This window comes from Sylvia atricapilla, chromosome 5, assembly GCF_009819655.1.
Source record: "Sylvia atricapilla isolate bSylAtr1 chromosome 5, bSylAtr1.pri, whole genome shotgun sequence".
NCBI lineage: Eukaryota > Metazoa > Chordata > Aves > Passeriformes > Sylviidae > Sylvia > Sylvia atricapilla.
Window position 1 is genome coordinate 57,525,732 of NC_089144.1, and position 16,625 is coordinate 57,542,356.

The 16,625-nt window shown below is 42.2% G+C and overlaps 1 protein-coding gene across 3 annotated transcripts in view; it reads right to left on the reverse strand.

The window, feature by feature from the left end:
- PARVB (parvin beta) overlaps positions 1-16,625 on the reverse strand; it is a 52,625-nt gene that overhangs the window by 19,637 nt on the left and 16,363 nt on the right. For 2 of the 3 annotated variants that reach the window (XM_066319591.1, XM_066319593.1), the window contains exons 2-6: positions 13,787-13,876; positions 11,899-11,969; positions 5,223-5,325; positions 3,285-3,425; positions 2,812-2,927 (exon numbers count right to left, since the gene is read on the reverse strand). In XM_066319591.1, the coding sequence (XP_066175688.1) occupies positions 2,812-2,927; positions 3,285-3,425; positions 5,223-5,325; positions 11,899-11,969; positions 13,787-13,876 (521 nt within the window). Of the gene's footprint in view, positions 1-2,811; positions 2,928-3,284; positions 3,426-5,222; positions 5,326-11,898; positions 11,970-13,786; positions 13,877-16,287; positions 16,388-16,625 lie in introns of those variants that run through there. The other variant, XM_066319592.1, reaches the window with a different exon arrangement.

Sequence of the window (16,625 nt, forward strand, 5' to 3'; positions counted from 1 at the left end):
GAAAGAATGGAAGAAAGAAATGGAAAGAAAGAAATGGAAAGAAAGAAATGGAAAGAAAGAAATGGAAAGAAAGAAATGGAAAGAAAGAAATGGAAAGAAAGAAATGGAAAGAAAGAATGGAAAGAAGAAATGGAAAGAAAGAAATGGAAAGAAGAAATGGAAGAAAGAAATGGAAAGAAAGAAATGAAAGAAGAAATGGAAAGAAAGAAATGGAAAGAAAGAAATGGAAAGAAAGAAATGGAAAGAAAGAAATGGAAAGAAAGAAATGGAAAGAAAGAAATGGAAAGAAAGAAATGGAAAGAAAGAAATGGAAAGAAAGAAATGGAAAGAAAGAAATGGAAAGAAGAAATGGAAAGAAAGAAATGGAAAGAAGAAATGGAAAGAAAGAATGGAAAGAAAGAAATGGAAAGAAAGAAATGGAAAGAAAGAAATGGAAAGAAAGAAATGGAAAGAAGAAATGGAAAGAAGAAATGGAAAGAAGAAATGGAAAGAAGAAATGGAAAGAAGAAATGGAAAGAAGAAATGGAAAGAAGCCTCCTCTTGCACAGGCCCAGCTGTGGCCATGCCACGACTTCAGGCTCTAGATCCAAGAGCAAGAGCTTCTAGGATTTAACCTGACACCTTCAGGGGACCTGACTCCCTTGGGGACACAGGTGTTGCTCTCTCTCCTGCCTAGTTTCTTGAAGCCCTTATGTCCTCCTGTCATCCTAGTCTCAAGATCCAGGGACTCTGGTGAACCACATGGTGTCTCCTCTAGATCACTCCAATAGGAAAAGAAGAGAAAACCTTCTCCAGAGCCTTCCCTTTGCTGTAGAGGTGGATGGTTCTGAAGCTTGAACTAAGGACAAGGAAATGGAGGCTTTACCTCACTACCCAATATTTTTTTCTGCCTTAGCAGTTACAGAAGACATTTCACAGAACGTTTTTAGCATTAAGGTGTGAGAGAACTGCTGACCAGCTTATATTTACATATTCTTCCTTATCTTTCCAAGACAGACAAAAGAAATATTAAAATAAACCAGCCTCCTATTTACATTCATGTTACTTTATAACTAACTCACTGTTCTTAAATCCTGACTTCAGTTCTTGTCCTGGTTTAGGTCAAATTTGGGAGGAAACCTCTGAATGGGGTTCCTTTGGGGAGCAAACCCAAATGGCCCCACCCCTCAGCCGGTCCGGGAAAAAAGAATTTCCTCAGAGAAAAGTGGAAAAAACTATTTATTTAACAAACAAAATGCCCACGAGCATGAGGAATGGAAAAAAGTAAACAACAAAACCTCTCGCTGCTCCGAAGAGGGATGGCAAACTGAGGAGGTTCTTGCCAGAAGTTAGTTTCAGTCTTTCTGGTGCTGGAAAACGCTGAGGTCCAGGCCCCAGTGGCCCACGGATGCCAGATCCCAGAGACTTCTCTGAGTTTTCAGTCCAGAGCAGACTTAAACAGTCCCAAGAAAAAGAAAAAAAACAGTCCAGGAAGCTTCTTTGCCTCAGCTAGCTAAACTAACTAAAAAGAAAAAAAAACCTCTCCGAAGTATCCGACAAACACACCGTCCCAAGGAAGAAAAAAAAAAAAAAGGAATGTGGAGGAGTGAACACTTTTCAAGAACAAACTGCGCGCGTCTTCTTTCGTGCTCACCCTCAGAAGCACTCCTGAAGGTACAGCACACAGCCTACAGCACACACAGAACAGATGACTGGGGATGCAGAGGCATCACAGTCACCCCAGGACAGTTCTAAAAGAACTAAAGCAGTTCAAAATCACCTCCTATAGATAATAAACACATTTCTTGTGAACCAGGGAGCATCCATCACTTTCTCATTTACATGACACCCCGCACATCTAGAGCATCCAGACAGGCAACCTGGAAAACACCATTACTTCAATATAAAGCAAAATGAAGCTCATCTAATCAACCACCCTGTGTCTTGTAAGGGGGATCCAGGTTTGCACAACAGGGTGTGGGATCACTTTATTGTCTTGATTCTTGAAAGGAAACTCACATCTGGAAGAGTAATTGGCACTTGCAGAGTGAGTGCCACAGCAAACAGGCACAGCAGGAGCAGAGTGCCAGCTGCAACACATCTGCCTGGGGTGCAGCAGCTGGGAGAAACACTGGGTTCCCACGGGAAGCTTTCATTGGGATAGAAGGCAAGGAAAAAGAAGTATGGATGCCTGAAAGTAGAGTCTTTGTGGGGGGAAAGGAAATGGTTGACACCAAGCAGAGAAAGGAATAACTAGAGCAGTATCTAGGGCAGGGGAGAAGCAGTGAGGGTTCCTTAGGTCAGATCAGTTCCCCATATCTAAGGAAAGCTAACAAAAACACAAGACTGTGAAAGAAATGATGAAAGTCTCCCAGGCCCGCCAAGGAAAACAACATGTCTAAGTCTGCACATGAAGTCATTGGGGAAAAACAACCCTGCTAGCAGGCATTCCAGACTAGGGAGATTTGATGTGCTGAAACTCCTTCCTGTGCTGTTGGGGTTTCAATGCCTTCTCTGCAAAAAATGGATGGCAAAAAAAAAAAAACCAACCTGTATTGGAGTGACAGAAATTACAAGCCCAATGCTCTCTTATACAAAATCCTATTGCATACTCTGAGCTTGCTGTTGTAACAGCAAAAGACAGCCCCAAACCTACTATAAATGTTCTGTTCTCAGGGTCTCATTTAAGCACATGCAATCCAAAAACGCATTCCTGGGCATGGGACTCACCAAGCAACTGGGACATACATTTTCTGAATGACAAGAGGCAATGGGTGGGAGCAGCCCAGCACTGCAGAATCCCCTCTGTCCCTCCCGGGAATTGGTACTCACCCGTACAACCACCACCTGCACAGACACATGCTCAGGCAGCCGGATGGGAGCTCGGAAATGCATGGCCAAAGCCACCAGGAGGTGAAGGATGGAAATCAAATTCTTGGCATGGATGGCTGCAAAGAACAAGAGAGATGAAGCAAAAGTGAGAGGATACTGAGGACTTATTTTAAATAAATGGCTCTGGGGGAAAAAGGCAGTGAAAAACGCTTTCGGTCAACAGAGTCTTTTCATCCTTCTTCCTCTTCTTTCTGAATTAGTAATGGAACAATGGAACTTCACAGGTAGCAAAGCCTGGATTCTGCCCTCCCTTTAAGCCTAACTTACAAGTCCAAACCCTCTCTGATCACAGACAGGCAGACCCCACCATTTGCTTTTCACTGTGCTGGGAGGATACTGGGGAAAAAGCTCTTAGCAGACTTCCCAAATGATAACACACACACTGAGACAGAAAACACAACCAAAGTCCTTACAGTCAACATTCCACTTGATTGTCCAGCCATGGGGTCGGAGTAAATCATGGACAGCTTCCAGGACTGTCTGCAACTTCTGTTTCTGACCAATTTCAGATTGTGTCACCTCTGCCACATTCAGTTTACGGTCAGCCAATTTTTCTGTGTTTAAAAAACAAGCAAAATAAATAAATAAAGAGGGCAGACAAAACCAGATTAAACTGTGTGGAGGTAACAAGCACAGACCACTGGAGTCCACTAGAACTTTTCTAAGAGAATTATTTTCCTTGTAAGGAAAAAAAAAAGTGAAAGTAAAGTTTTCACCAAAGTGCATCAGTTCTAATAAAAATGTGACAAAACTAGGAAAGTCTGACTGAACATGCTCATCAATCGGGTGTCAAAATATGTAACAACTTTCAGCTAGACATCAAGCTAGCAGCAATATTAATTATACCTCCCAATTTCTTTCACTGCAGAAAAGCATTTGGCACAACACACAAGGAACCTGCACAGTGTAAAGGACATTTTAAAGTTAGTTTAGGACTCCATCACCATCCTGGGTAGTCTGTGCCAAGACTCAATCACCCTTTCAGTGCAAAAATTTTCCCCATACTCAACCCGAAACTCATCTGGCACAGCCTGTTTCATCCTGTCCCTTGTTCCCTGGGAGCAGAGCCCGACCCCCCCCGGCTGTCCCCTCCTGTCAGGGAGTTGTGCAGAGCCAAAAGGTTCCCCCTGAGCCTCCTTTTCTCCAGGCTGAGCCCCCACAGCTCCCTCAGCCCCTCCTGGTGCTCCAGACCCTTCCCCTTCCCTGGACAAGCTCCAGCCCCTCCATGTCTCACATACTCAAATATTTAGGTACAACTAAGCACCTTCTAAATGTCTGCAGGCTTGAGGCTGGAGCTGTGGCTCCACCAGGAGAGTGAGGAAGAAGCAGTGACACCTGGGGCAGCTACTGTGAAATTCACTGCCAGCTGCAGAAACAGAATTATGAAGAACAACTAGATTCAAGCAAATATTCCCCAGAGAAAATTACTGATACAATGCTAATCCACAGCACATTTGGAGGCTCCTGGCTGCAGGCTAACCCAGAAGTGCTGAAAGTACTCTGTTGTCATTCTTCAACTTATTATTTTTGAGGGGTTTCAACTGCACACAAAGCTAATCAACTAATTTAAAAAGCTTACAGATGTTCATCAAAGGGGCACCTGTCATTTAAGGGGCCAACACAGAAAATCCAGCAACCAGTGGAACCAGCAGCACTAAGTCCTCCTGCCCCACTGTGACACACACACACCCCACACAGCCCAGCCCACTCTTGAAGTGAGCTGAGAGCAGCCTGGCTAAGAAAAAGTGTGGATTTACACAGTGCTGGAAGCCTCAAGCCTTTTTGTTTTCTAAAAGCATCCCCATAATTCACCGCATTATCCTGAGTTCTCTCCACCGAGCTCCCTGCATCAACACACACGTTGCAAAGATGGAAGGAAGCTGCAGAATCCCAAATTCTCAACTGAGTGTATCCCCTCATGTGTCATTCAAACAGAAGTGCACATTTTGAGCACATGCCTGCTACCATGCATTCTCTTCTCCCCAAAAAAAGTAACAGGACCTCAAAACAGCTCTCAGCTCAAAAGCTTTCAAAAGCAAACTACACTGACAAAATTTTGGACTGCATGGCTTCTGCTTGGCACAATAAACGTGAACCTCTTCACCCCTTTTCTACCCTATATTTCAGCTGTCTGGACTACAGTTAGTCCATGAAATATACGCAGAAATCATCTGGATTTCGTCCCCTCTCAGCAGACAGCCTGAGGAGAACAGATGGAGAAGCTGTGGCAGCTTTCAGTGAAATCAACCATGTCCCTGAAATGTTGAGTTACTGCACAGTCTGCAGCTCTGGAAAAGGTTAGTTTTGGGCCCTCCCAGTCCTTGGAGTCACCTTCTCTTGTGCAGACTCACCCAGCAGCTTTTGCAGCACCTGCCCATCATAAAGGTCCTCTTCAAGCTGTTTGACAATGATTCTCTCCTCCACCAGCACATCATTAATCCAGTCAATTAGAACCTGCAAGCACAGAAAAAGCACTGTCTAAAACCAACTGAAATACATTCCTTTCATTCAAGGCAGTATCCAGGACTATAAAACAGGTGAACAGCAAGTGTATTTATGTATTTCCAATTTGCAAAGATGAGACCTGAATTAAAAAAAATATAGACTGAAAGCATCTCATTGTCCCCTATTGTTTCTAATTCAGGTCTTGACAACAGGACAAGGTATGTTATCCTCAGCTATTGCAGAATAAAAAAGTCCAGAATTAATATCTTGGTCAAATGGATCTGATAATTATTTCACAATTGTAACAGTCCCCATATGCTGACTACCATAACTACAGAAATCATTCAGCCACCTGTAAAACATGAATGATCATAAAGAATCTTTAAAAAGAAAAGGAGCTAAGTTTTCTAAAGGTGCCAAAAACAATTATTTCAAATCAGATACAGGAAAACAAGCTTTGACTGTTTGAAGCTGGTAGTAGCATTCTCCTCCAATTTATTACTCGGAAATTAAAATTATTTTTACAAAGGTAACACAGATCTGTGGGAAGAGACAATGTTAACTCCTGCTACTTCCTTGGTTCTATAAGAGAAGAGTATTGCCAATCACAGACATGAAAAATCCATTGACTAGAGCCACCTAAAAACAATGAGCTTCATTTAAAGATTCTGTTATCCTTAACTTGCATCACATCAAGTTGCAGATTCTTTAAATTTATTTTCTGATTAGACCCCATATTTCTGCCTCTTCTTGGCAGTTGTGATGGCTAAGAAAGTTCTGAGGTTTTAATATACAAAGATCGTGAAACAAAAGCAAATAAACAAAATATATGCAGGTTTCCAGTGGAAAACACCCACCTTGGGAATCCTAGGGAATACAAGCATTTGAATATGTTTGTCACAAGGACATTTAAGTTTTTCCACCTGGCTACTGATGTTCATTCAGCCTAAAAACCTCACATAAATTTGGCTAGGCTTAGTGACCATAGAAAAGTTTACAATCCAAACATGAAATACTAATATTTCATGTACCTTTAATCCATATCTTTACTACTTCCAAAGCATGCTGAAAATACACAGGGCTGAAAGTCAGCTCTAAAAATAGGAATAGGATGTAAGTGGCAGATTTTAGCTGAGTGATTTGGCAAGAGCTCAATCCATGGAAAGTAAGGATCAGCAACAATGCTCACCTATGTAAATCACCTTTCCCCTCTAAGCTGTCCAGAGGGATTAAAACCTCAACAATAAAAATGACTCTTCCAAAGACCTGCCTTTGAAAAGAAAGGTTTTCTGATAAGTTATTCACTACTCAATATCAGCAACTTGTGCCAGAAGTGGTGTTCTCTCTCACAGGTACAAGAAGAGGGGAGGTGGTTGAGGACACAAGGATGAGCTCTGCAGCAGCAGCATCACCCCATTGCTCCCCTGTGACTAGTCAGCAAGGATTACCACAGCTGGAAGCCAAATGAGAAACACAATACTATCTTCCACCTCAAAAACATCACCAGTTATACAGAAAAATCAGTCCTAGATAACAAGACATCATCCAGATAGAGATTTTTTCAAAGGTGACTGCCTAACTCCATAATTATACAAGCTTGAAACATATAGACTCCATAAAAAAATCAACTGAAGAAATCAAAATCATAAAAGTTTTAGGTATTCTGTATGATTTACAGAACAGACTTTCAAAAATTATCTGAGGCTCAGAAGAAGATTAATTATCAGATCCCATTACAGACCCTATAAGAAGAGGATGGATTTCAAGAACTACTCAAAAGCTTTGTTAAAGGAAGACTAAGGATGCTAAACTCTTTGAAACCATTAATAAACATTTTATTTTGTTTTTCCTGTGCTGACTGGTATTGAAGTCAGAATCTAGAAAATGCCAAGGAACTAAAATTAAAGGAATAAAATGCAAGATCTAACATCCTATTTTCAAGAGTGCAGATACACAAGAATCATAGTACAGGGTCTTAAGTGAATACTTACACTATGTGCTAATTAAATGTTTCACAAAAATTTAGCAATGAAAAGCTTTAGGTAAAAAAAACTACAAAAGTGATACAAATTAAACAGGTCTAGCCATAATTAATTTATTATTTTAATAGTTTAGTACTCAAATCAAAGAAAAATATCCCAAAGAACATTCTTACTTCTTTAGTATTCAGACTATAACTCTAGCTCACTAGAAAAAATGAATTTGCAAAGGGAAAAAAAAAAATCCAGGTGGTATTCTTCAACAGCTGTTGAAGACTGGAAAATACCACAATAAAAAAAAATCCCAAGGATTTCTTGATTATGTCTTAGTTAGAACGTGGAAAAATTTTTAGGACAGATTTTTTTTTTTTTTTTAACTTTTACAGAGGAAACAGCACGTTGTTTATTGGAATGATGAACTTGCAGGAAGAGTTTCTGACTTTGCTCACGGAAAGCCAGCTCTCTCCAGTTCTTTGTGATTTCTCCTTCATAAAAATGCAGAAGCACAAAATATTCAGCAATTTGAATGTCTCAGAATTTTAGCAGCCTGACACAGGCATGTTGGTGCTTGGTGGGAAGCAGACAAGAGCTTTTCCTCTACATGAAAAGATGCTTAACCTCGATGTGTCTGGTCTCACACTCCTCTACCCATTCCTCCTTTCCTGTGCCAGCACCTCACACAACTGCAACTCAATCCTACATTTTGGGCTCCTAAAAAGCTGCTTTTCTATAGCCTTCTATAATATTTGGGAATAGTAGTGTGGTTTTAAAAATTTAATATGATTTTCTGATCAACATTTAATATGATATTCCTCACAACCATGCCTGACATTTCATATATATCTGCACCCATCTAAGACACTTTTGAACTGGGCCAAATGCTCAGGCATGTGCACTTCTAGCTGTAAAAGTTCAGAGTTCAAGGGCATAAGGACCCCACAGACACCATTGTACAGTAGTGGAAAAAACGTAAAACAACACAAAATACAAGAACAAATCTGTCACAATGGGAAAACAGGAAGCCCAGCCACCAAAAACAGCACAGAAAGAAAACCTTGGCTTCAATGACCCACTTCCTCTCAGCTTCTGGGGGATTAGGAAGCAGAGATCAAAGGTATGAAACTGGCTTCAGGGTTGACCATGAAAGTTATTAGCAAAAATTCATATTCAGGCCTCGTGGCTAAGCACAAAGTCCTAGCATCCTGTAACCAAGGGGAAGGCTTCTTGTTGCCAAAAGCAGATCACAGAGCTTTTAGGGAGCTTGGTTTGATCTGGTCACAGGTGACAAACCACACACCAAAGGACAGTGGCCTCATTTTGGTTCTCTCTTCACCTCAGTAAATCTAAAAAAGCCATAAAACCAGACATGGGAAAAGTCAGTATCTTCCAGGACAGTGAATGTTTTAGTACAAATACGAACGTTTACTCTTTTCAGGCTGTGTCTAAAGCAGCAGTGTTTGGATCTGTAGATAAAGTTTAGATGAGTCTTTTAGAGCTAGAAGTTGTTGCAGCTTTAAGCCAATCTTACAGAAAGCTTTGCAGGGAGGAAAGCCACCTTACAACTGTGGCTTGCTGCCTGTGGTCAAGACACTTTCAGACAGGATCAAATTCTTGCAAGGAAAGAAATTCTAAAATTTTGCATTCAATTACCAGAAGCTCTTTTTTACACTTTTCCTACTGAAATACAGAAAATGGGCAAATATTGGACAATAAGTAAAAGACGCTCACATATTTCAGACACTAGAAATAGAGCATTTTGTGAATGCAATATTTATACACACAAACATAACCAAATCTAACTCATCCCTCTTTCCCTGATCTGAATTTTTAGCTTTAGATCTGTTCAGCCATGTACTAAATTTTCAATACATAGAGTGCAAATGAAGTGAGTTTAAAAAAGCTGCTGGCCAGAGAGGGAACTTTGCTGAACACTTCACACTGACAAATTGTGACTATTTTTAGAAAACTGTCCATGGTGATAAACAACACTTTCAGGCATAATGTTTTTCATATGTGAAAGAAGATTTAAAACAGGTATTTTCACATCCCCAACTAAGAAGCCTTCAACTAGAAGATTCTCTGTATATTTGATTCACTAAGAGAGAGGAATGAGGCTTTTCATTGTGTTTTTCATCTGCTGGTCTCAGTATTACCACAACGCTGTAGAGTCTGTCCCTCTAGAGTTACGAAGGCCCTGTCAAAATCACTTCCAAATGCCTAATCCACAATGCACATAATTCCTATGGCATGAGGTTAGCAGAAATTAAACCAACATTTGGTGGAGACAAAGAGGTACTAAAGCAGAGTCAGCAGCAGCTATTTCTGCTGCTTCTTTGCACTGAGATCCATTTATCCCACTGCATGTGACAGGCAGGACAGAAACTCAGTGATGGCAAACCTTGGCACCTCTAACTCTGGTGCTGAAAGAGATCTGGGCCGGCCTCAGTCAAATTTGGCCTCACTGCCAGCTTTGAAAAGGCACAAGGATCTGCTGCTGCTCTTGGCACATTCCTCTCTGAGGGGAAAGGGAGAGTAGGAGTCACTTGGAACAATAAAAACCTCCACCTATTCCAGTTCCCACTCCTCACTAGTCCATGGAGAGCTTTCCTTTTAGGCTCTGTGGGGCAAACACTTCTGCTGGCTGGGTTTCTAGAGCACAGCAATTCCCATCCAGCACTGATGAGAAGCTGTGCTTTGGAACATGCCATTAACCACCAAAGAACAGAAAATAAGGAATAAATTACCCTCTCCCCTTTTTTTTTTTTTTTTAAATCCAAACTCTGTAGTATAAAGTAAGTTTTCCAGCATAATTCAAACCTCTCCCTAGCTTACAGATTCACACCAACACAGTGTGAATTCACACCAGTGCTGCTGAATCTCTGTAAAAAACTCTAACTGCTGAGAGGTATGCAAGTAATTAGCAATTACCCAAATTACACAGGCACTCTACAGAACACATCTCTCCTTTGAGGATGATCCCAAGGAAACAATCCATGCTGCTCCCTGCACCAGGTTATCCTGTTCCATTGGAACCTCTCTCCCTGTGCAAGTGTGAACTGGCCTAGTGACCCTGAACCTGATTCTGCAATGCACTCAAACATTATCCTCAAGCACTGTTCTGGGCCCAGTTTTCATTCTTCCTGGAGGCTTTCAGGTTTTTAATCTGAAAAAATATAACCTTGCTGGACTACAGCATCTGGGTAAGACTCAAACTTGTATTAAACTCAGCAGGAAAACTCACAATTTAAGAGCAGTTGTGGTTTCTGTATCAAGTCTCCTGAATCACAGAGTGCATCTGGTTCCTCCACTGCAAGGACTCTGGTTCAGCTGATAATATCACTGCTCCACTAGCACAGAAACCACATTGCATTCTGAGAGGGTGATGCAAGACCACTGCACCTTTGAGAGAACTGATGGATTTAGGTACTGACAAGGAAAGAACAAGCAGTCATTTAATTTAAAACCACAATGTACTCCCAGTGAATTAAAATGACAGAAATTTGAGCACAGCTCCCTGCTAACTCTGATGTGTTTTTGTGATGCTGAACACATTATTGCAGTGGTAATAACAGATCACCGGGCTTGTTATAAAGATGTACCAGGTGAGCAGTGTGCTCAAACATTTGCTGAAGCAATTTACTCTGAGGAAGCAGACAGGGTGCATCAGGTTTCCAGCAGGATATATGTCCAAGCTCAGCCCTCCCTCAGGAGAAGGTATGCACTATCCAAAGTTTTCATAGCCACACAGATATAGCTGTACTGTCATTTCCAACAGACATTATTTTTACAATTATTTTAACGAAATTAAGGGAAAGTGTAGTGGGAAGTGTAACACCAGCACAAGCACCTTTTTGAAAGAGATTATACTCGTTCAGGCTCGCCATCCCTCCTCTTCATGCTCAAGCTTGTATCCTGCTAACCCAAAAAACTTTCTGTATAGAAAAGGTTCTCCTAAACACAAATCCTTCCAGAGCAAGTCCTCTGTCATGCCAGACAGGAACTATGGGCACTGCTGAGTCAGGAAGTCTTATTTAACACCAGCACATCTGGGCACACCTCAACACCTCGGGCAGGTGCGTCCAGTGATGAGACAGACTCAGAACTACCTGTCCCTGACCCAGCACACAGATAAACTGAGGCTAGAATGTAGAGCAAGAAGAATCTCAGTTCCAACTTTCCCATGACACATGAGGTCCCTTCTTGTCCCTTAACATTTCAGTCCTACTCTGTCTTCTCCTGAAACCTCACTAATGCTTTGAAAAGTTTCTCCCTAGCTTTCACAAACAGAAGGTACCTACATTTTGTGTGCAGGGATTGCAGACTCAAGCCAAGAACTGACCCTTGCTGTGATAATCACAAGGATAGAAAAGGACAGTGGAGCTTTGCTCCATAACTCCATGAGCACCCTGACATTCAGCCTTTCATTGCCCCTCTCACTGTTGCTTTCAGCCTTACCTTATTGCTAATCTTCATCTCAGTTTCCACAGCTACAATCCAGTAACAAGTTGCCATTCCTTAACTGTGTTCTTGGGGTGACCAGCTTGCGAATTACTCCAGCTCACTAGTAAAAGGTTTGAAGAAGGACAAAACACTGATTTCCTACCTTGATCAGTTCCTTGAACTTGGGGTCTTCTTTTGAGTTCGGATCAATCATAGTGCGCTCCTCATTCTCCTCTGTTCAAGCAAGAGGGGAAACCTTAGTGAGACCCACTTCAGTTGTGCACTGCAACAACCCCACACCATAAAGGGTCAGCTGATGCAGAAATGGCAGTGCCTACTCATCCTCTCAGCCAGGGGATGTCCGATGATCCAAGAGTCAGGCAATTTTAGAGGCACACAGAAAGACAGCACAGCCCCACTTCCCTAAACCAGGGCTGTCTCCCCTGACCTATGCAGAATGCTTCAGAAAAATCCCTGTCCTCATGTGGGGACATTCACAGTAACACACCAAAACCCACAGTGAACTACTTTTATCGTTCTCCTCAGTTTGAATTTAACTTCTATTTGAAAACACTTGTCCCAAATCACAGCACCTGGAAGAATACATCGAGCTTAATGAACTACACTCAGTGCAACTGCTGAAATTTGGGCTCAGAGTTTGTGCCTCCACCCTCTGGTTCCCCAAAACTTGGTCTCACATGTGCTCCTGAGTGCAGGAACTCCTCAACCTTTGATTAGGCTGATGAAATAAAATTACCCCACTTTGCATCAGGTGTGCTGGTGCATGGGGGAAGAATATAAATCAGATTTCACTATATCACAAGATAAAGTCTTGTATTTCTTCTGCTGATGAGATGTGTAAGAAGTGCTCTCGAATGGCCAGAAGCTAAGCCATATGCAATCCTATTTTCCTATTGGGTTTTCAATTCTTTCTTTCTATCAGGACAACAAAGGAGGGGTTTTGGTATCACCATTGCTCAGGCCATTGTCACACTGCTCAGCTGAACCCTTTAAAACCTGGCAGTGACCAGCCTACAGTGACTTCCCTGCAGTGCCAAATTTCACTGCTGTCAGATGGGAAACATGACACATAATGGACATGAGACTGATCACACAGTATTTAGTAATCAGTGTCTAACTGGTTACCTTAGACCTCACCCACACATTTGGGGTCACTATTTTCCAGGGCTCTTCACTTCTATTGAAAAAATAAGACTGTGCTACCTAAACACACTTGAGAATTTTCCACAAACCAATGAAAAAAAAACATTAATTATTTTGCTGCCTTTTTCCCCCGTTTCTTTACTTCCTCATTACAGTCTAGGGTGAGTCAGGCAGTCCATCATAAGGAAGTGACACCCAACACACACCCAAAACACTAACCCTGAACAGGACTTGACCCATAACAGAACATGATTTACCACAGAACTCAGTTTAACATTTACTGGTGATCATATGTTTTCAGGACAGGCCTTCAGCAGCAGTCCTAAGGACATACCCAGCTTTACTGGTATCCAGAAGAAATCACTGGAGACACTCCTGGTCCAGACATACCAACACAGAACTACCAACACTCTGCTTACATCTTAGTAAAAAACTACTTTGCATTTCCTACTACTCTCCTAATCAGAAAATGCAAATGACTAACACTTTCTGCTTTTAATTTACTATTTCATGATTTGTCCTGATGTCAAATTTACTGTTTTATAATTAGCTTGCTTCAACTAATTCCACCGATTAAAAGACACGTGGCCAGGAAAGATAAAAGTGGTTTATTTCAACAGGCTTTAACACTTCTTGCTATTAAATTATTATTTCTCTTGTAGGGACTCAGGATGGACATGGGAGAGAGAGTCCATAAACTACCTCGCTTGGCACTGCTCTTCATTTAGCTTTTTTAGTTTCTAGTCTACAAGTAATATGTAACCTTTTTCAATTGTCACTTCCAATCCTCCCGTTCCAACTGGGAAATCTACATTCAGCAGTGAGGAAATGATGTGGGGGCACAGTGGCCCCCTTCACAGACCATCTCTGCAGCAAGAAAACTTTACCTAATAGTGTGTCTTCTGGATGGATGTCCACAGCACTTGGGTTCATTGGTGCATTGATGGCATTTTTGCCTTCTTCTTGGAGGTCACTCACTGGAGAGATGAAAGAAAAAAAAAAAAAAAAAAAAAAAAAAACAGAAAGAATGTAATAAATGCCAAGTTGGTGTATATGGAGGGGTTGGGGATGGTGTTCATAATAACAGACAACATCTGGTAGATACATTTCAGAACAGGACCACAGTTTATGGCATGAAGAACTGCAGCCACAGTGGAAAATAAAATGGAAGTAACATCCTTTTATAGCTTCCTATTAAACAGAGCTACCACAGAAGTGGCTGGAAACTTTTAGCAAGAAACCAAATTCTGTGGTAAGAACAAGTTCAGAGTGCTTGTTTCCCCAAAAGGAAGGGGTGTGAGCTTTGCCTGCAGGATGGCCCCAGCCTAGAGCAGACATCAAACTGTAAAAATAAACCCCTTTTCTGACAGCATGACCATCACTCATCACCACCCTTTCCAGCTGCAGAACATGCCTCTTGCTACTGGCCTTAAATCCTCAGAGAATGCCAGGGAGACCTACCAAATAAAGATGAAAATATATTTAATTCCAGTGCTGCCACTTGATAAAATAGATGTGCCGTGATCTGGTGAACACAAATCTGAATTTTTTTACTACAAGCTGTCCTAAACTTACAACTCACATTAGGAAGCTCAGCAAAGCACACTTCATAAATAAAATGGATGTTAAAATACTTCCCAACATCCTGCCATTAGGAAGGAACTAAAATTGAGGACAAACACTGAATAGTTCTTCAGTATTTTCACAGAGCTTGTCAGTAAAAAAAGCACCAGCACTGCTGCAACACTTTCCCACTCTCCAAGGCATATCTCCCCTTAAACTCAGATGACATCAATTACAAGGCATGAAACCACAACAGCCCCATATTTTCAGTGACAGTTCTGTGCAAGCATGAACTAAAATGACTTGTGGCAGCATTTGTGGTAGTGCAGTCTCCTTTGGGAGGGGTACCACACTCTTTTCAGGGAAAAGCAAGGACTTCCAATAAATAAAGCTTGCTAGGGAAACTTTTCTCAGGAAAGAAAAGGAGGAACAGTTAAATAATGGTCACAGCACCCCTGCAAGCTCTCCCCTTCAGGAGCAGTCATTATGCCCCTTTCCCACTGGAAAAACATACCACAGGCTTGACATTAGCATGAAGTCTGTGAAGGTTACAAATCCTGCATCAGGACTTGCTGTTTTCCTGCCTCATAGAGGTGGAAAAGACAGATCCTACTGCCACAGAGGAGGGGACAGGGAGGAAGAACACGCTGCAATCTCCACTTCTTCCCTCACAGAAAAATGAAACAGGTGCTTAAAACAAGGTTCTCACTTTTCTTAATTGAAGTCCCAAGAGGTTACTTAATTCTGGTTCACAGCATGGTACTGACCACCACTGAAGTCCTCATTATGGAGTGCAAGCAAGATACTCTGGTATTTTGAGACCTGATGGTTTATGCCCCATGGTTCCTGACTCCAAACAGAACGCAATGCCCTCAGGCTGAGATTTGACCTCCTGAATAAAGATGCTGGTAAAGAAATTCTCAAGTTCCCCTTTTCAGCATTCCTTCTCATTTTCTTGAAAAAGTCCACAAACAAAAAAGTCAGGAAGCAAGGCGGCTTCATACATCAGATCAACCCAGCTCTAACGATGTGCTTTACCCAGGCCTGTTTGCATTATTCCCAACTAGACCTTTCTCACCCCAACAACTCCTACATTGTGATGCCACCAGGAGGCACAAGACAATGCATGTGGAAACTGAAGCTTCATTTTTAAAACCCTGCTAGGACTACAAATACCTAAACTTCAATTAAGTCAGACTTATTTAGGAACTACCAGCCTTATTTCTAGATGAAGCACTCTTCATTATCAGAGCAGTGCTGTCATTCTGGGAATGCCAACCGTTCAGTAAGTTCAGGGCATCACTGTTCCCAGTGCTCTGCAAATGCAGAGCAGAGCTGCTAAGTCCTTCTGGGCAGTGAATGCATGGCACAATGTATATGAAAAAAATGATGCACACATTTCAAGCCAGAATACTTCTAAATGAAGCTAAACTAGATTTGTGCCAAAAAATTCAAATACGGTGATGCGCTTACACTTTTATTTTAATATAAAAATTATTTCTACTCTTCCTAACAAAAAATACCTTGTTTCCGAGCAGTTTACTAGAATGGAAGAAAACAATGCAATTTTTTAAATGAAATTAATGCAAATTTGTGTATTAAGCCCCCACCCCTGATGACACTAAGAGCCACATGAAACCTTCATGCTTGTCTTCAGACCGTGTGCAGCCGTGCCAGATCCCGTGGGACCAAAACACCCTCTCCCACCTCTGCCAGCAAAGCAAGGTCCTGCCAGCAGAAAGCTTCCCAAAGCTGTCTCCCAGGGAGAGCTCGGCACTGCAGGTCCTCATGAAGAGATTGCTGCCACAAAGGAAGCGTTTCCTACCTCCCTTTTTGCGCCTCCTGCACAGCAGTCCGGCCATCCCGGCCCAGCAGCAAGGACAGGTCACAGACAAAGCCCATGGGGTGTCTGACAGAGTGGCAGCGACTGGATAAGGCACTGCCACCTCCAGACTGCCAAACCCCCTAATTTGGGCACGGTGACACGGGAGCAGGGACTAAGATCAGCTCCCAGCTGCCGGGGGCCCGGAGGGAGGACGCAGCACTTGGCCGTGGGCCCAGCCAGGAATCCCTCCGTGTCCCAGGAGAGCCTGCCTTGGCCCACCCCGGCTGCCTAAGGGCAGGCACCTCAGGGATGGTGTTTTCTGTGCCTGGAGCTTCCCA